General features: G+C 34.1%; 1 protein-coding gene across 1 annotated transcript in view; it reads left to right on the top strand.

Moving 5' to 3' along the window:
* The window catches only part of LOC306879671 (cadherin-22-like), a gene marked incomplete at its 5' end in the record, with an annotated part of 112786 nt that overhangs the window by 33151 nt on the left and 58926 nt on the right, over nt 1-20709 (top strand). The window contains 4 exons of the mRNA XM_079432821.1: nt 5911-6078; nt 10735-10922; nt 12615-12871; nt 20474-20610. Of these exons, the coding sequence (XP_079288947.1) occupies nt 5911-6078; nt 10735-10922; nt 12615-12871; nt 20474-20610 (750 nt within the window). The remainder of the gene's footprint in view (nt 1-5910; nt 6079-10734; nt 10923-12614; nt 12872-20473; nt 20611-20709) is intronic.

Raw genomic sequence — 20709 nt, 5'->3', positions numbered from 1 at the left:
TTCATAGGAATGTGTTTATGCTTTTTTTTTTTTTAATAGTGATGGGAAGGGTGGGGGGTGGTTTAATGGTAGACTCAACTGGTTTTATTTTCAAACTTGTATTTTGTCTTATGCAGTGATTCTGTTTGACACATATGACTGACCTTAATATTCTGAGTTGTAATATTAATGGCCCAAATAGCCCTCACAAATGTACAGGTTTTCTGGATTTTTTGCTAAGAAGAAAATTTGATATAGTGTTAGTTCAAGAATCTCATTTGAAAGAGGAGGATATACACAGATGTAATAAGTTTTATGAAGTGGTATCTCACTCATCTTCGGATACTAAAACCAAGGGTGTCCTAATATTGGTCCGGAGGACTTTAAATATTACTATTTAGGTAAAGGTTGTGATACAGAGGTCAGAATAACACCTACTGTATAAAAACAACAGTGGAGAATAGGAATATTGTATTTCTCTCAGTTTATGCCTCTTGTACTCCTGACCCTACTTTTTTCTCTGTTTTGTCAACCTATCTCTTGAAGTTTTCAGATTTTGAAATTGTATTGGGTGCAGATATGAAATCTGTAATGTCGCATATCCTAGATAGATCTGGACCAAAGGAATCACACTCTCAAGTTTTGTGTTCTGACAAACTTCGGCAATGTGTAACCTCATCCTCGTTGGTGGATAGTTGGCGTTTATTAAACCCTTCTGCTAAGTCTTTCACTTTCTTTTCTGCTACTCATAAATCCTATTCGCGAATTGACATATTCGCAATTTTTAATTTCTACTTCATCTTCAGCTGTTCGTGATGCCGCTATCTGTTCCTTATCTTTGTCGGATCATGATGGAAATTTGTGCAGATTATCTTTGATCCCTCGGCCATCTCGTCCCACTAGATGGCGATTTAACCCTAAATTGTTACAGGATGAAAATTTTTGCAGTCAGTTCAGAAATAAATTTAGAGTTTATTGAAATTAACCACAGTTCAGTGGATGATCCTCGAACACTTTGGAATGCAGTTAAAGGGTTTATAAGGAATAACTCAATTTCATATGCCTCTTTCCTTCAGAAAAACCAACACAAAAAGATAATTGAACTGGAATCACAGCTCCAGAATCTGACTAGAGATAATCAGCATTGTTTCTCAGACAATACACTCAGTAAAATAATGGCGGTTAGGTCCGAACTCAATTCATTACTGAGATCCAGGGCAGAATTCCTGATCCAAAGATCCAGGCAGAATTAGTATTTTCAAGGGAGTAGACCAAGCCACCTTTTAGCCCTAAGATTATGCAACAATGAAAAGTTTGCTAATATTTCAGCAGTGAAATCCCAGTCTGGGCTCATTATGACAGACTCAAAAGACATTAATATTGCCTTTCACTGTTTTTACTCTAACCTCTATACTTCTTCTGCTGATGGTAACCGTGACTCTTTTGCATCTTTTCTATCCAACCTTGATTTACCTAGGCTGTCAGATTCAGATTCGTAATACCTGGCTGAACCGATCACTCTTCAGGAGCTTGAGTCAGCAATTCAATCTATGAACAAGGGAAAATCCCCAAGGCCCATTTCACCCATCCATTAATATAGCTGTTATTTCTCTCTTGTTAAAAAAAGATAAAGATCCGACTTCCTGTTCTAGTTACTGGCCACTTTCTTTGATAGGGACTGATGTTAAATTATATGCTAAAGTACTATCTCGTCGTCTAGAGAAATTTATGAATAGGCTAGTTCATCATGACCAAACAGGATTCATTAGATCTCGCTCAGCTTCAGATAACTTACGCAGGTTATATCATATTATTAATTACAAAAAATAGTTTGTCCTCCCTTTACACAGTATTAGCTCTAGATGCGATGAAAGCATTCGACCAGCTAGAATGGAACTATTTATGGGCGGTTCTACAGCATCTGGGTCTGGGATCGAGTTTCATAAATATGATAAAGTTCTGTATGCTAATCTAGCAGCCACTGTTCTCACAGGAGATGTTCGCTCTAACCCATTCTTTATACATCGAGGTACTTGTCAGGGTTGCCCGCTGTCTCCTCTATTATTATTTTTTTTTTTTTAAGTCGTGACGTATTGTCAAGTATGGTGACCCATACTCGAAATTGGTGCTCTGCGTTTAACCCATCCAAGTGCACACACAGCAGTGAGTAGTGAACAAATGCACACACACACACACAGTGAACACACACCCGGAGCAGTGGGCAGCCATGCTGCGGCGCCCGGGGAGCAGTTGGGGGTTCGGTGCCTTGCTCAAGGGCACCTCAGTTGTGGTATTGAGGCTGGAGAGAGCGCTGGACATTCACTCCCCCCACCTACAATCCCTGCCGGCCGGGGACTCGAACCCGCAACCTTTCGATTACGAGTCCAATTCTCTAACCATTAGGCCACGACTTCCCCAGTTTATGATTTGCTCTATCCTTCGAACCCTTAGCTCAAGCGGTCCGACAATCTGAAACTATTTCTCCCATAAATATACGGAATACTCATCAGCATATTTCTTTGTTTGCTGATAATATCTTATTGTTTTTGGAAAACCATCACATTCTATTCCTCATGCGTTGAATTTATTTGACCATTTTAGATCTCACTCTGGGTTTAAAATTAATTGGAGTAAGTCATGTTTACTTCCCCTCAATTCTAAAATTGATTCCATGTCCCTTTCTATATCTATTCCATTGGTTCAAAACTTTATGTACTTGGGGATAGATGTGTTTCTCCTTCCCTGCAGGAAAAACTATAATGGTATTCTAGCCAAAGTATCCTCAGATTTGGAAAATTGGTCTCGTCTTCCTACTTCTTTTCAGGCCCATATATCGGTGATTAAAATTAATGTTCTCCCACATATTAATTTATTTTCTTCCATGATTCCTCTCGCTCCACCGGTTATATATATATAAATATATTTTACTGCCTTAATTGTTTACATTTTACAACACATTATCTTCTTGTTGATCCACCAGTTCACATTTACAACTCTGCGTGTTTGCTGCTTAAAATCATTGGTTGTTTTCACATTGGTCTTTGACAACAGCAGACGTACAGGCTGATTGAAAATGGAAAATTATTCTCTTCCAGCAGGTGGCGCTTTCGGAGCGGCAGTACACAAGCCCAAGAGACCGACTCCACAAAGCAGCGCAGCAGCTGAATCTGAAACGTGCAGCGCTCATATTTATTGAATGAATAGCCTTTTTAAGTTTAATCGTAATTCTTGTCTTTCAGTCCCCACATTTAAGACCTCCTGAAATCAGAATTAAGACTTTCTTGTACCATTTAAGACTTTTTAAGGACCCGTCAACTTTCCTAATTTTTGAAAATGCCATTGTTTTTCACTCACTGAGTTTCATCTGTCCGCACCGCTCTCTCATCACTGCACGCACGACTGCACCCAAATGGCTCTAGAGCTGACCTTGATGTGCTTAATATAAATTTTATTAAATTAGCGTTTGGCATTTATTTATTTAATTATGTCAAAAGCCTACAAATTCGGACCAGAGTCTTTGTGCGCTGAAGAGAGAGGGAGAGAGTGAATAGTGACTTCAGCAGCACAGATGTATCTGGCACACAAACATCACTGATGGCTAGCGCTTCTTCACTGGGAATGCAGATCTCCACTGCAGAGAGCCACAGAAATGCAGATAGTAACAAAGAGCTGAAAGAAACTGACATGGACAGCCAGAGTTGCACAAACTCACAAGGAACACCACGGATTTGTTTTGAATTTTTCCCTATGTGTTTGACTACAGGAACAGCACATTTTATTTTCTAATGTTCAGAAGGTTTCAGAATAGTGCTGATTGGAGAAGTTTGGGAGAAGTTTTATTTTTTGCAATTGAAAAAAATAAAATAATCTTAATGGTTTAAAAGTATGATGTTGGGGAATTAAATGTTGTCTTTATTGTATATTTTGTAGTTATTATTATTATTATTATTATTATCATCATCATTATTACATCAATGGCATTTTTGCTTTACTTAATTGTGATTAAAATGTCACAATGAACAAAAACAAAACAAATAAATAATAATTTCAATCATAAAATAATTTAGTCAAAATTCAAATATTAAGATATAATAATAATAATAATAATAATAATGTTAACCAACATCTTAGAATAAAGAACACAACGTAATGCTTTTCAGACAGCATTTTCTTAGCTGGTAGTTCTGTGCAGAAATTATTTTAGATTAGTGCAAAGATAAGAAATGGCACTTATCAACCGTTGCAGTGATTTTGTCATCTTTTACACTAGTGCGTCACGTCTGAAAAACACAGAACGAAAAGCACAAGGCTTCAATAGCAATTTCATGGGCTCTTTAATGTAGATGTAAGGTTGTGGCTGATGAAATCTTTCACTCATCGCTACTGTAACGTCTGCAGTCGTCTCCTGCCGTTTGACATTTCATGTCAAACTCACTGCATCCAGTCGTGCTCGTGTGACATCAGGACAGAGAGAGAGCGTGAGGAAAGGTTATACGCAACAGGTTCTGGTGTTTCAGATGATCTTTTGCCTGTGTTCTTAAAAAAGGGCGATTTTAGATTTCCCTGCAATGTAAACCGAATAAAGGAGAGACGCAGCAGGAGTGTCAGGCTGGCGTGTGTCCTTTATTGTTCTCATAATTTCCGTGCCTGTGTCTAACCAATGCCATGGCAACAAAGGATAATTGCAGTCCTTCAGGGTAACACAGTGCCATTGTCTTTATTTCAGTCCCAAAATATCTTGATTCCAGGACCTGTGTTCCTGCGGCAGCTCAGCTTCAGAGAAGAAAAGCAAGTCATTTACTGACTTTCATAGCTTTTGAAACATCCTAGTTTTGTGTTTATTTGCAAATCATTCATCTGTTTGATACCTACAAGTTTGAGCTTCACGAAACCTGTAATATAATATAATATAATATTTGTTGTTTTTAGTTTTCATTTTCATTTTGGTTTACGTTTTTGAAATTTCTGTCTTTTTTTTCTTCTTTTTTTATATTTTTATTCAGTTTAACGGCAGATTCAGTAATTGTATTACTTCAACCTAAGCTCATTTTAAGTTTTTGTAACTTTGTGGCATGCTTTTGTAATTTATTAGTTTTTTTTGTTTTCTATTTATACTATTATAGAAATATATACTTTTATATACTATATATACTGTTATAGCATTTATTGATATTTTGAATCAGCTTTTTCTATTTTTAATTTTCATTTACGTTTTAGTTTACATTTTAGTATTTTTGTTGGGTGCTTTTTCATTTATTTATTTATATTGTTTTATTTATATATATATATATATATATATATATATATATATATATATATATATATTTCTGTTCAGCTTTTTTATTAATTATTTATTTATTTATTTTTTCAGTTTTTATTTCAGTACTTCAATCTGAGTTAACTGCCAAGGCAACATTCCAATTTTTTTTTTTCATCTAATATCTATATTTTAGTTTATTTTGTTTAAGCCTTATTTCAGTTAACAAAGCTGCTTGTTCACACAGGCGTTCTTCGATCCACTTCTGCAAAATATTGTACTGATGGACAGTTTGAGTGAAATACAGTCATCAGTCCTAAACGCGGGCGGTGTGTGAACGCAGCTAATGTCAAACTGAACTGCTCGCCTATAAAGTCTTATGGCGTTTATCATTTTAAATGAGGCAATAAGTTCTCCTTTATATTTATATTCATATCAAAGTGCTAATTGGTAACCATGCCAAAATGAACTAAATAGTTTTTTTCTAGGTAGCCCTTTAATTGCATATTAATTAATTGCACTTGAATTGCTTTAATTGCATCAAGAATTGAAGTTAATTCTAAGAGCATAAGAAGAAGTATTAGTGGTTTCAGATATGTAAAGCTGCTCTTGTGACCTTTAAACATCCATCAATCCACTTTTCTCTCGCTCTCTCCTTCTTCTTTGGTCTTCAGGAGTGATCCGGACGGCCGTGGCGGATCTGGATCGTGAGACGCAGGACCGATATGAGCTGGTTGTCAAGGCAACAGATATGGCAGGCCAAATGGGCGGCCTCTCCGGTTCCACCACAGTGACCATAGTGATCACGGATGTTAATGACAACCCTCCGCGCTTCCCTCAGAGTGAGTTTGCTTCACGACGTGTCCTTTGAGTGAACGCTATCATCAGAACAGCCGTCTGACAGATTCTTCAGCACATGCTCACCAAAATGCCCTTGCAAAATTTTCAATCGTGGTGTCCAAGCCATACAGGTTAATAAATGGATAACACTCTAGAATAAGGTCTCATTTGTTAACATTAGATAATGCAATAGATAAGATTTAAGGTCACTGCACACTGAGTCCGAAATTTTCGCACTTTAAAAAAATAAATACCATCTCACGTTGTTTCAATCACGTTTGCAAACTGCCTCCGAAACTTTCGTTCGTCCAAACAAATTCGGACCAGGTTGGATTTTCTGCGTTTTGGCATCCGTAGCATGCATTTTGATAGGAAAGGATGGGGGATACGAAAAATACGTAAAAACGAATGCGAAAATTTCGGACTCAGTGTGCAATGACCTTTATTCAGTTTGTTGCCAATTTCTAATTTGTATGCTTTTAGTATTATGTATATACTATTATTAATATTTCGAATTACCTTCTTGTATTTTCAAATTTCATTTTAATTTTAGGTTACCTTTAGGTCATTTTGTCTTGTGCTTTTGTCATATTTCATATTTCTATTCAGTTTTAATTTACTCTTATTTAATTTTTAGTAATTTTAGTAACTTTTTTTTATGAAGTTGTTTTTAAGTTTTCTAGATTTCTAATTTTATTTTAGTGATATATTCTGTTGTAGCATTCATTCACATTTTGAATGATATTTTTTGTAATTTAATTTTTTTATTTTTGTTTCAGTAATTTTTGTGCTTCTGTTTTGAGCTTTAATTATTTATTTTTTATTTCAGTTTTAGTAATTGTAGTACTTTAACTTATTTTCTTTCTGTTAATTGCCAAAGCAACATTTCTAAATTATTATTTTTTTCTTTTTCTTTTTTTTTTAAGTTTCTAGTCTAATATTTATATTTAATTTTATTGCAGTTTTATTTCAATCAATGAAAACTATTTTTTTATATTTTTAGTTCTAGTTAATGTTTTAGTTCTTCACCAAATGGTCTTGGAAATGTAACAATTGTTATTTCCAAGCCTAAAAAAAGACATAGGCATTGATAAATGGGTAACACTTTACAATAAGGTCTCATTTATTGAATATTTATCAATAATCAATCGGGCTTATCAGTAAAGATCATAAATGGCAGTTTATCCATAAAATCTGTTGCACACGTTATGTGAAAAAAGTAGAGCTCTCTTTGTGCAACTGAAGTGGCAACCTTAATAAAATCCTTGTAATTATTAAAATTTGTTGAAAATGTGCTCACCCTCAGGATGAGTTTGTTTCTTCATCAGATTTGGAGAAATGTGTCATTCCATCACATGCTCAGCAATGGATGCTCTGCAGTGAATGGGTGCCGTCAGAATAAGAGTCCAAACAGCTGATAAAAACATCACAATAATACACACCACTGCAGTCCATCAATTAATGTCTTGAGAAGCCAAATAAACATATCCATCATTAAGATGTTTTAACTTTAAATGATTCCTCTCTCCATAATAGTGCTTCCTCCAATTAAAAGAAAATAGTGGTCTGGTCTGAAACAGGAGAGAAATCTGCATAGATCAAGCACAAAACAGTCCAGTTTAAAACAAATATGTGGGATTTTAATGTGAGAGACAACAGGAAATGGACTTTTTCACAGGAGGAAGCATTATTATGGATTATTTATGGACACACATTTTAGTTGGAAGCAATGGTTTGAAGTTAAAAATGTCTTCATGATGGATTTGTCTCTTTTTTCTTCTCAAGATGTTAACTGATGGACTGGAGTGGTGTGGATTACATGTGGATTATTGAGATGTTTTAGTTTTATTTTCAGCTGTTTGGACTCTCATTCTGACGGCACCCATTCACTGCAGAGCATCCATTCATTCCATTCAGCAAATTTTCATTTTTGGGTGAACAATTCCTTTAGTTATATTATATTATATTATATTATATATATATGAGGATGAGCAGCTGATGACAGACGTTTTGAAGTTACTATTCCTTTAAAACACCAAATCTTGTTGAAACGGATGTTTTTTGTTGTTGCTGCAAATTGCTGTGAGTGTGAACGCCACTAAACCTATGCTGTCAGTTCTGAAGGTCTATCAAACGTCCTGTCAGTCAGAGCCTGTCAGTCGTATGTGTTTGGTCAGAAACATTAAAGTCTAGTCCAAATCCTTCCAGCCTTCAAACTCAAAATGATTCCACTGTCTGAAAGAACCTTTTTGGCAGGGATTTCTATTGATTAGAAATTCTGTAATATAGCGTGTGTACAGTACAGGTTGAATCTTATCGGTGTTAAGTTGATGTGACTTCGTTGAATCTACACTACCATTCAAAAGTTTGGGATTGCTAAGATTTTTTAAATGTGTTTAAAAGTCTCTTATGTTCATCAAGGCTCCATTTATTTGATAAAAAACTGTAAAAACAGTGAAATATTATTACAATTGAAAAATATTTGTTTTCTATGTGATTATATAGTAATTAGTTATTGCTATGATCAAAGATGAGTTTTTATCATCATTACTGTAGTCTTCAGTGTCACATGATCCTTCAGAAATCTTTCTAATATACTGATTTGCTGCTCAGGAAACATTTCAAATTATCAACAATGTTGAAAACAGTTGTGCTGATCTCTATATTTTTGTGGAAACTGTGATACATTTTATTTTTCAAGATCCTTGATGAATAGAATGTTAAAAAAAGTACAGCATTTATTTGAAACAGAAATCTTTTGTAACATTACAAATGTCACTTTTAATCAATTCAGTGTCCTTTTGGATAAACAATCTTTTCTTCCTAAAAAAAAAGGACTGATCCCAAACTTTTGAACGATAGTGTGCATGCTTTATATTACATTTTATATTAAAACATGCCACTAAATATGCAATGACTCAAATGAATCATTTTGTTGAGTTTTGAACTGACTCATTAAAATGAATGATTCACTGACACATTCTGAAGGTTTCTTAAAATAATCTTCAAATCAGGCTGATTGCTAGAGAATCTCATATCATCTCTTAACCTCAGAGCTCGTGCTACATCCATCTAGAAAGATTTATCCATAATCGTTAAGAATTGATTTCTCTATGGGGAAAATGAATGGTCTGTTTACATCCAGAAGTCGACTATTGCGCTATTTAATTTGAAGGTGTTTCAACAGCAACACAACACAATGTCAAACCTCGCTTTAATAAGCACCCCAGCCTTACATAATGTACAGTCTGTAATATATGTAATGTAGGCAATATGCCTGAGTGCAGTATGTGTCATAACAGGGTATATAGATTTCAGTAGGGCCCACAATACAAAATGCAGCTAATTAATTAGATGCTAGAGCAAAACTGGCACAAATGAGGTTTTTGTGGAGAATGAGAGGGGAAAAAAAGAGTAGAGAGTCATCGAAATATGGAGAAAAACAGACATCAGGGCATCTGAGACAGTATTACAGCGAGTCTCTTTGCTGTAATAAAGCTAATGCTGCTTTTCCTCTGGAGGAAATGGAAAGGGAGGATGGAAGAACAGCAGCTGAAAAGGGAACATAATACCCCAACGTGTTTCATTGCTCTATATATACAGTGTGGCTGCAAACACACACACACACAAGTCCTGCTTCCAGACATGAAATGTATTAAAGCATTGGCCATGCGCTCTGCTCTGATGTGAACAATGAGACAAAGTGCTTTTTATTTGTCTGAGCCTGTGATGTGTATTACAGCCGCTCTATTCAGAGTCATGGCACAGCGCTGGCCTCCAATACAATATATAAGTCAAACACAAGCATGCTGACTACAGCGTAATATCTGTCTGGGGTGATGCCTGAAAATAGTAAAACATATTCATATCCATTGAAAATGTAATAGTATGACTCATAATATTTTATAACTCAAGATAATCAGACATTGTGATTGGCACACATTTCTGCACATTAAGCTGTTCCAAAGTGGCAGTAAAGACATTTATAATGTAAAAAAAATTATATTAAATTAATTATAAAAAATTATATAAACGCTGTTCTTTTGAACTTTCTGTTCATCAAAGAATCCTGAAAAATCAAATGTAGCACAGTCAGTTTCCACAAAAATATGAAACAATGTTTTCTACATTAATAATTATCAGAAATGTTCCTTAAGCAGCAAATCTGCATATTAGAATTATTACTGAAGGATCATGTGACTCTGAAGACTGGAGTAATGATGCTGAAAATACAGCTGCGCATCACAGCAATCAATTACAATTTACAATAAATTCACATAGAAAACTGTTATATTAAATAGCAATAATATTTCATTTTAATGGTTTTTTCTGTATTTTTAATCAAATAAATGCAACCTTGATGAGTATAAGAATTACATATGCATTGTTTTGTTGGTGCATATAAAAATGAACAGGATATTTAGATAAAAATGGTGCAAAAAATATTTAAACTTTTTTTTTTTTCTTTTAATTGCAAAAACATACATACTGAGAAACTAAATATTTCACAGTATATATATTTATAATTTAATACTCAAATATCATCAAATATTTTTTTTTCTTTTGCTGTATTCTCCAGCCCTAATATGCATGCATTCTCAGTGTGTCAACATGAATGGACACTGTTCTGAAAGTAACGTCCTCTCTTTCTCTCACAGAGATGTATCAGTTTTCGGTCTCGGAGGCTGTGGCCGTTGGGACTTCGATCGGCCGAGTGATCGCGACGGATGCAGACATGGGCGAGAATACGGATATGAGTTACCTGATCAAAGACGAGGAGGGCGGAGAGCTGTTCAGAGTCTCCACTGATGGAGATACACAAGAGGCCGTCATCACCATCAAAAAGGTATGGAAGACATTTCACGCTCTGAAGGTCATCCTGCCCTTCACATGTGGCCGTATGGTGTCGTTTGGTGTTAGCTCGTGATTTTTAACATCAAGTGGTGATTCAACACAGCACCAAAATTGTTTAATATGCAGAAGTGTATTCTAACAAAGAATGTGTGTGTGTTTGTGTTTGTTATTTTATATATATATATATATATAGACACACATTTTACACATTTTATTATATATATATTCTAAATGTTAGTAAATGTTAGAATTTTTTTTTTTTAAATTTATTCATGTTTCATTAAACCTGAGAAGCCTGAGATATGAAAATTCTATGTTTTATTAAATGGAAATGTTTACTGAATATTAGTGTATTATATTCGATCAGGCTTGTATGGCTCATATGGTATGTTATAATTAGAATTTTGAGGAAAAACAGGTGAATTTTATTCAGACTAAAATTTAGCAAAAATATGAATTTTGGTGCAGATGCTTTATATGGACAAAAAAGTGAGATGAAATTGTAATGTAAATCAGAAGATTTTTGTAACAGTAAAAATGCATATAAATATCAGAGATCATTCTATATCTCCAATAATATGTCTAAGTAAGATGAAATTGAAATGATCCAAACATACTGTATATTGCAATGCAATCCAAAGATGATTGGATTAAAGCTTCTGGAAACAAACGTTGCTCAAAAGATCCTGATGATCAGATTTGAGAAACACTGATTTTTTCTAAAGAATGATTGATGGTGAATCAAGCAAAGCCGAGCTGATTCAGTCCAGTAAGAGTTCATCTGGAGATATTACTACAGTCATTCTGATGTTTACTTGATAAAAATCTTTTAAAAATATTATAAACGCTTAAAAAATCGTTTGTACAATAATACTAAAATCATTTAGAGCCTTAGAATGTGTGTATTGTAGTCTTTATAATTTAATAATAATAATAATTACATTATTTAGTCATTTAGCAGACGCTTTTATCCAAAGCGACTTGATGAGGACAATGGAAGCAATCAAAATCAACAAAAGAGCAATGATATGCAAGTGCTATAACAAGTCTCAGTTAGCTTAATGCAATACACAAAGCAAGTTTTTTGTTTTTTTTTATATAATAAATATAAAGAAAACAGATAGAATAGAAAATGAATAAGAACAACAAAGGGCTAAGCAAGTGCTCGACACTGACAAGGTATGCGAAACAGATAATAAAATTAAATTAAATTAAAACTGCTGAACAAATACAGCAAGGCTTCTGAAGCCCATGCCAACGTAAAATAATAGAAAAATACAAAATTAAACTAAATACAATTTTAGATTCAAGAGTACGACGGCGTTTTAGTGCCACGCCAAAAAAAATATCTAAGACTACAAGACTAAACTCGCAATATCTCGAGAACAAAGTCGAAATACCACATGAACAAAGTTAAATATCTCTAGAAGAAAGTCAAAATTACGAGAACAGAGTCTAAACATTTATTAAAAATTTTTAAAAAAAAACTATAAAAGTTTATATAAAAGTATGTACTGTATATAAGTTTATATATTTATAAATATATATTTATATTTATTTTTATATTTGTATATAAGTTTATTATAAGTCATATAAGTATATAAGTATATGTCAATTTTTATAGTCGTTTTTTGACTTAATAAAGTCAAAAGTTTATAGTTTCTAAATGTCTCTTTCATTTCAGCCTCTAGACTTTGAGAACAAGCGCAGTCATAATGTGGTCGTGGAGGCTGTGAACAAACACGTGGACCCTCGTTTCGTGGATCTCGGCTCTTTCCGGGATCAAACCATCGTGCGGGTCAGTGTGTCGGATGTGGACGAGCCTCCCATCTTCATCCCTCCGACCGGCACCATCATGGAGGTTCAGGAAGACGCTCGCTTGGGTGCGCTGGTCGGGATTGTGACGGCCAAAGACCCAGATATGGATAACGTCCCCATCAGGTACAGTACAGCGCATCTGAATTTGCACTCGTAAGATCATTTAGGGTAAGATTCCATTTGGAAATATGTCATATATGGAAGAGAACTTTTTTGCGAATATTATTTTATGTACAAAAATTGAGTTTATGGTACAAAATGTCCTTAGATTTTCTGTGTCCAACATGTTTGTTTCTCTGTGTGTATGTGTGTGTATGTGTGTATATATATATATATATATATATATATATATATATATATATATTAGGGCTGGGACTTTAACGCGTTAATTTAGATTAATTCATTACACAAAAATAACGCGTTAAATTTTTTTAACGCATTTTAATCGCACTTATTTTTGCACCGCGGAACGTTTCTCACTGGATGAGTTTCGGCGGACCGATTATACTGGAGCACCAACTAGCGTTCAGACAAAAGACGCAAAGAACGGACTTGCGTTCTCGTGGAGACCGGTCTTGCCTATGAGGCGCCGGGCTTGACAAAAGTCAAGCGAACACGGGGAGAGTGCGCGAGAGAGAGCTTCCTTGGAAGAACGAACTCGGAAGGACACGAGAACACAGAACGCACACTTATGAGAACTGAGATGTACTGCATTCCTGCTTAACTGACCGCATAGTCTCAGCATAAGAAACGGCCAATGAACAATCAATATTACAAAATGTCATAACTTATTAAAACATTTCATACTATTATAGATATTACTTTCATATAATTGTATTGTGTTTTATTTTACAGCGTTATGTTTTACTGTTAAGATTAATTTTAATATGCCAATAAAAATGCAGACTTTTTCCGGGTCTTATAATTTTATTAAAATTAACCAAAACAAAACGATAAATGTTTACTTTTTTATTTTTATTTAACAGGGACAATGCAGTATAACATTGCTACAATTTCATGCAGCCGATGCTCTACATATAGGCTTCTAGCCGGAGGCTAATTTGCAGCCCCAGTCCCTGGTTGGGCTAAAAAAAACAAAAAAAAAAACACAAATGAAATAAAATAAAATAAACAACTAAAACTATGTACCACCATCAATGTTCACATATCTGCTTTTGTTTGAACCACTTTTTCAGTTTTGTTTGAAAAATATTCAACTGTGTTTCCATTTTCAATTCAGCTGACAGGCTGTTCCATAACAACGTACCTTGAACTGAAAAAATGTAGATTGTGCAAATTTAGTTTTTCTCTGTGGTATTATACAGTTCTGTGTAGTTGCACCTCTTGTAGCGATCCCCTTACTACTCTGTTTTGATATTAATTTGCATATAACTTTTGGCGCAAGATTATTTAAACATTTAAAAAACATTTTAATAAAAGATGAATTTATAAAATTTTCAAAACTAAGCAAACTATATTTTTGTAAAATGCTACAGTGATGCCATCTGGTTGGTTTCTTATCCAAAACTTTTAGTGTTTGTTTATATAGGGATCTGACAGGTTTAATAGTCAGTTGAGAAACCTGACTCCAGACAGTCACACAGTAAGATAAATGTGATAAAATCATTGCATGCATGTATAACTTGGCTGCTTTCAAGGATATATATGGTCTAATCATGTAAAAACAATTCAGATTTGTTTTGATTGTTCTACATAGCTTCTTAACATGCATATCAAATTTCAACTTGAAGAGCCGTTAAGTATTTGTGAGAGCGACTTTAAAGCTTACAGGCTTCCGTACACCGGCCGCCCACAGCGTTTTCTGGGATTTCTAACGGCTCGATTCTCTCAAATCTGCACTCGATGCATCCTCAGTTTCAAGAACATATCCGGGCACTTTCATGCATCCTCTATACTTGCGTTCTTGAGAATTGGAACTGAACTTCGGCGGTTAATGATGACGTAGAACGAGAACACAAGGACGCAAGATCGCTGAAGAACGCATATTGAGAAACAGCCAAAAACAAATCACAGTGAACATGGACAAAGAAGCTGATGAGACCGCTTTGGTTGGCCCTGTGGATGGGAAATTTAAAAATCCATATAAAAAAACTTACTTCTCACTGTTCTCAGGTCAAATATTTATATGCGATTAAAATGCGATTAATTTCGATTAATTAATTACAAAGCCTCTAATTAATTAGATTAATTTTTTTAATCGAGTCCCGGCCCTAATATATATATATATATATATATATATATATGTATATGTATATGTATATGTATATATATATATATATATATATATATATATATATATATGTATATGTATATATATATGTATATGTGTATATATATATATATATATATATATATATATATATATATATATATATGTGTATATATATATGTGTATATATATATATATATATATATATATATATATATATATATATATATATATATGTGTGTATATATATATATATATATATATATATATATATATATATATATATATATATAAATTAAAATCAGCAATAATTAATTTTTCACAATGTACATAAATATTGCCAACATTCCTTTTCCTTTTTTTAGTGTAAGTTTTGGTATTGTTTGTTGTGCTTATATAATTTATTTGTTTATTTATTTTTTGAAAGAAAGAAAAAGGACTAATTACTGTTATTTTATTAGTATTATGTATATACTTTCATATAATGTATAGCAATTATTGTGGTATTTTCAGTTTCAGAAAGAAACATACTAACATTTTTTTTTAGATTTTTTATATATGTTTAAAGAATGTATAGCTATTATACATATTATTTTAGTGTTTTGTTTTTTTTTGTAACTTTGTCATGTTTCTGTCAATGTTATTAGTTTTTTGAAAGAGAGAATGAAATCCTTTTATTCAGTGAGGATGCATTTCATTGATCAAAAGTGTCAGTAAAGGTATTTATGTGCTTATGATATTAAGAAACACAACAGTTTTCATCATCGTAATATTAAGAAATGTTTCTTGAGCAGAAAATCAACACATTTGAGTGATTTCTTTATAAATCATGTGAAGGAAAGACTGCCGAACTTCAGGCCTGAAATATTTAGTAGTAATATGCCCAGACGTTTCTAGAAAAATTGTTGCATGGGCAAAACTTTGTTGCACAACTCTGCAGCTATAGCTCTTACAGGGGTTTTGAATTTAAATACATCATTAAGCTTGGCAGCGACGGTGCTTTATCAGCTATTTTATCACAATGCACAACTTCAGTGACTGTGCGTCTCAATGAGATGAAGTGAAAAGGCAAAATAGTTTGTTTATGTGTGTATTTGTGCATTTGTGTGTGTTCACACCCTGGCCACAGTCCACTTCTTCTTAGTTTAGACAAGGATCAATTTCCTCCATTGAGGAGCCTATTACTGGAGATATATGGAGTCACAGAAGCGTAACAAAGTGTGGCTCTTGGAATGTGCTGGCCGGAGACTTTTCCCATTACGCTATGGGCATCTTGGCACGCACAGTTATCAACCTGCCATCCTCCTTTACAAACACACACACACACACACACACATGCGTGCCGTCCAGAAAAGCCTCTTCACCTCCAGGCCTTGGGAAGCATGTCAAATGTCTGCTCAATCGCAAAAACTTTCTGTCTGCTGTTGTGTAGTCTTGCGTGTCCAGACCTGTGACTTCAGGCATAAAGTCTGGTTCACACTGTGGCTCATTCTGGCCAGGAACCGCACGCTTATGCGGGAAGAGAGCGTGACTGACATGTTAAGTGATCCAGCACAGTTTGTTTTATATGCCTTTAAGGGGCAGGTTTATCAGAAATAGATTATACTGCAATAATCTGGCATGGAGAAGCACTTAGGTCCAGAAATTGAGTAAAGTAGTACAGAAAACTCTTAAAAATTGTGTGAGATCCATAATGCATAGTTTTCAGATGTCAGACGATTGTACGTTTTTATTTATTTATTTGCTTTGATCATTCATCAGATCATTATTTTTTTAATTGTCCTTCTACATTTCTAATTTTAAGCATTTTAAACTGTATTAAATGTTTTTTTTTCTTCATATTTTCACATTGTCGTGATGCCTACATTTACTTATAGCATTGATTTAGGAACTAAGTTACATTTGAGAAGATGTGACAGATTTAACATAGGATATTTATATTGGCAAAATTATCATTACTGTAGCTATAAACTACAACTGTAACTTACTATAAAATTATATGCTTTATATATTACTGTAGATTTATTGTTGTTGCTGTTTTTTTCAGTGTTTAGTATTATTTATATAATTTTATAAATATTTTAATAGTTTATTAATTCTATATACATAAATACTATAGTATTTATTAATATTTAAATTTGATTTTATATTTATATTTTGTAGTTAATTAGTAACTAATTAGTTAGTTACATTTTTCACTTAATATTTTATTTTATTCATCCATTTTGTTTTTTTTTTTATGTAAAAAAAAAAAAAATATTTTTTTTATGTATTTATTTATTTTTTATAAATTTTTCATGTTTTAGTTAACAATAACCACATTGTTTTAAATGTTTTCAGAGGATGTAGAGGTGATACAGTATATCCACTAAAACAGATGTCAGATCCAGTTCCGGATTTGCAGGATACGTCTTGTAGTCTTGCACAAATTAAGACCTGCTTTTCAATATTTGATGACAATAACCTGTTAATCTTTAGCAATGGTTATTTGTTTCCAGTCGAACTGACAAAGACCCTTTTGGGACTCAATCAAAGTAGAGTTTGTTAGAGTAATTTCTATTTTTGTATATAACGTACATCAGACGGTCAGTGAACGGTCTGCAGGTGGTCAGGCTTCGTCTGAATTGCGTAGCGAACCCTAGCCATTATCAAAGACGCCCGCCCTGCATTTCGGTCACGCAATTCCACATCCTGATAGAGCTTTTTATTCTCCAGAGTCATCAGCGCACAGAAATATGATTTACTCATTGCTGCAGCTCAAAGGTGACGCACAAGGGAAGTAAAAGGCTTTGGTTGGCCGTATAGTCTCTCTCTCACACATACACGTAGCCTTTGCAAATTACCTCCATTAAAAATGCATGAGGCTGCGCTCAAAGTGCTCCAGGTGTTATAAAGCACAGCGCAGTGGCAGGAAACTCTGTTGGTTGGCTGGCACACATTGGCGTATGGCGTGAAGCCCATGCCCATCGGTACCACTTTAATCATCTCCATTGGACTCAGCGAGCAAACTGGGGCTTTGCCCAGAGCCCCATCACTCTCTCCCGCGCCCCAAATCACCCAATACCAGCGGGACGGCGGACGCATGGAGCCCTCGGAGAGCACTATACCTGCTGGAAGAAAACACACTCCTACTATCTGGACAGGAAATATCTGTTTATTTTCCTTCGGCGGTGGCTTTTTATGAGCTCCAAGAGAGACATTGATACCTGTGCTACATTTAAATCTCTATTTTATTCTTTATACACTGCAAGAAATGACTTTATTAAAAGTGTTTTCTTGAATCAAGATACATTTATTTGAGAAGCACTTTTTTTTTATCCATTAAGGGACTTTATGCTTAAAACATTAATGAATATCTGCCGATGGGGTAAGAAAACTAATTTTCCCTTTGAATTAAGTTTATTTTTCTTATCCCATTGGCAGATTTTTCTTGTTTTAAGTACAAGCTCACTTTAAGCTATAGTTCACCCAAAAATAAAAATTTGCTGAAAATGTGCTCACCCTCAGGTCAATCCAAGATGTAGATGAGTTTGTTTCTTCATCAGATTTGGAGAAATGTAGCATTCCATCACTGTCTCAGCAATGGATGCTCTGCAGTGAATGGGTGCCGTCAGAATTAGAGTCCAAACAGATGATAAAAGCATCACAATAATCCACACCATTTGGTCTACATTGCTTGTGGATCATTGTGATGTTTTTATCAGCTGTTTGGACTCTAATTCTGACGGCACCCATTCACTGTAGAGCATCCATTGAAGACAAACTCATCTATATCTTGGGTGGCCTGAGGGTGAGCACATCTTTATCAAATTTTCATTTGCCATTCCTTTAATTTTCTCAAGTAAACAAGCAAAATAATCTGTACTGTATCTGTATCTTGACTTAAGAATGTTTAGATATTTGTACTGTAAAGCAAGTTAAAAAATACTGTGCAAGAAAATCAGTTTTTGTAGTGTAGATCTAATTTGTACTTTTCTTAAAGTTTACAAGTGTTTGAGTGACATTGATTTTAAGGACAGAGCTGTGCTGTCAGTTTTCTAAGCAACCAGATGTATTATTCCCATGCTGGCATGAGCAGCAGACTAAATGATATTTCAGTTTTTGTTTCAGTGCAAGTGTGTTTATTTGTTCATGAAGAATGTTTTTGAATGCAGCCGTACATTAATGCATGCAGAAGTTGAACAACTCAAGGCCTTTTGTAAATCAACACACACTGGACTTGTGCTTCCATGACAATTAAAAGCCAATAAGAGTAATGCAGTTGAAAAATCTTTTCCACGGCCCAAATTCAGGATCTTCTGCACCTCGACTTTAATAGCTTCTTTTCGTCCATCTCCCTTTGGGCAGTTTAACTTTTTCCAAAGCGTCGCCTCAACCTATTGGCACAGAGTAATAAGCACAAGGTAAAGTGAATTAATTCAGATGAATTTGTATTCCATATAAAGTTTAAAACTGCAGAAACTGACATTAAACCCGTAAGGGTCATAAAAAAAATGAAGAGAGTACGGCGAGTCAGAGAGAAAAATCCTAAAACCCTCATTGTGTTTTGTCGCCTCATCTCTCTGTCAGTGGTGTTTGCTTTCCACACGGGATAAAAATATATTTTGCTTTATCAAAGCACTGTATGAAATATTAATAATTTGTTTGGAGAGGACAATTGAAGTACTGACTCTAGTTTGCCCTCACAATTCGTGACTAGAAGTTAACACAATTACATTATGATGATCATAAAATCCTTTTTTGTTTGGATTAAGTTTGTGCGATTCATAAAACATAATGATGCTCTGTCATTTTACGTATTTGTCACAAACTTACATACATAAAGATTTGAAAAATATATATTTCAACTAGATGTGAAGGCAACATTTCTCACTTTTGTTTAGTTTAGATTAAAGTCCTAAATTAACTAAAACTAAAAGTTAAAACCAGTGTTATTTTAGTGTCATTGAGATATCATTGTAGTGTTTATTAATATTTTATTTAGTTTTTTTATTTTTATTTTTGTATTTTCTGCTTTCTTGTTCATTTTAGTTTTATGTTAACCCCCCCCTCGCCTTGGCAAATAGCTGAAATTAATATAATTTTATTTTTAATGATATGCATTTTAAATTATTAAATTAAAATTAATTTAAACAAATTATGTAATGTATGTATTTTTTAAAAAACGTTGCATTTTTATATATGTATTTATTTATTTTTTTGAGTTAACATTTATTTAATTTCAAGTAACAACATGGTTTTATTTTTATGGTTTTAGTTGTAGTTAACCTTAATAAGCCTGATGCCAACAAAGTTCTCATTGGCATTGTGTTGGAGGTCTAGATTTTCAGGCTCAGTTTCTGTCTGTTCATTTTCATGTCCTTTTTAGTGCTTGATTGTCCCACTCCTCTTTTTTATGGAAAGGGGAATTAAAAAGAAAAATGACAGTTTTCGAGTGGATGACATAAATCTGATTTTTCAGTCTCTTTAAACCCTTATTTGTGCTTTATTCCCAGGTTCTCTATAGACCGGAGCACAGACCAGGAGCAGATATTTAACATCGATCCTGTAACAGGTGCCATCACTCTGGGAAAGATCCTGGACCGGGAAACTGCCGGCTGGCACAACATCACGGTTACCGTGGTGGAAGCAGGTACAAACTCTGTTTACTGCACCATCTATCGCAAATGAGTTTCAGTCAAGTAGCTGAAATTCTGTGCACCCAAATTAGAGACTTAATTCCCTTAAAGTC

This window comes from Barbus barbus, assembly GCF_936440315.1.
Source record: "Barbus barbus genome assembly, chromosome: 13".
NCBI lineage: Eukaryota > Metazoa > Chordata > Actinopteri > Cypriniformes > Cyprinidae > Barbus > Barbus barbus.
This window is presented reverse-complemented; position numbering and strand designations above follow the sequence as displayed.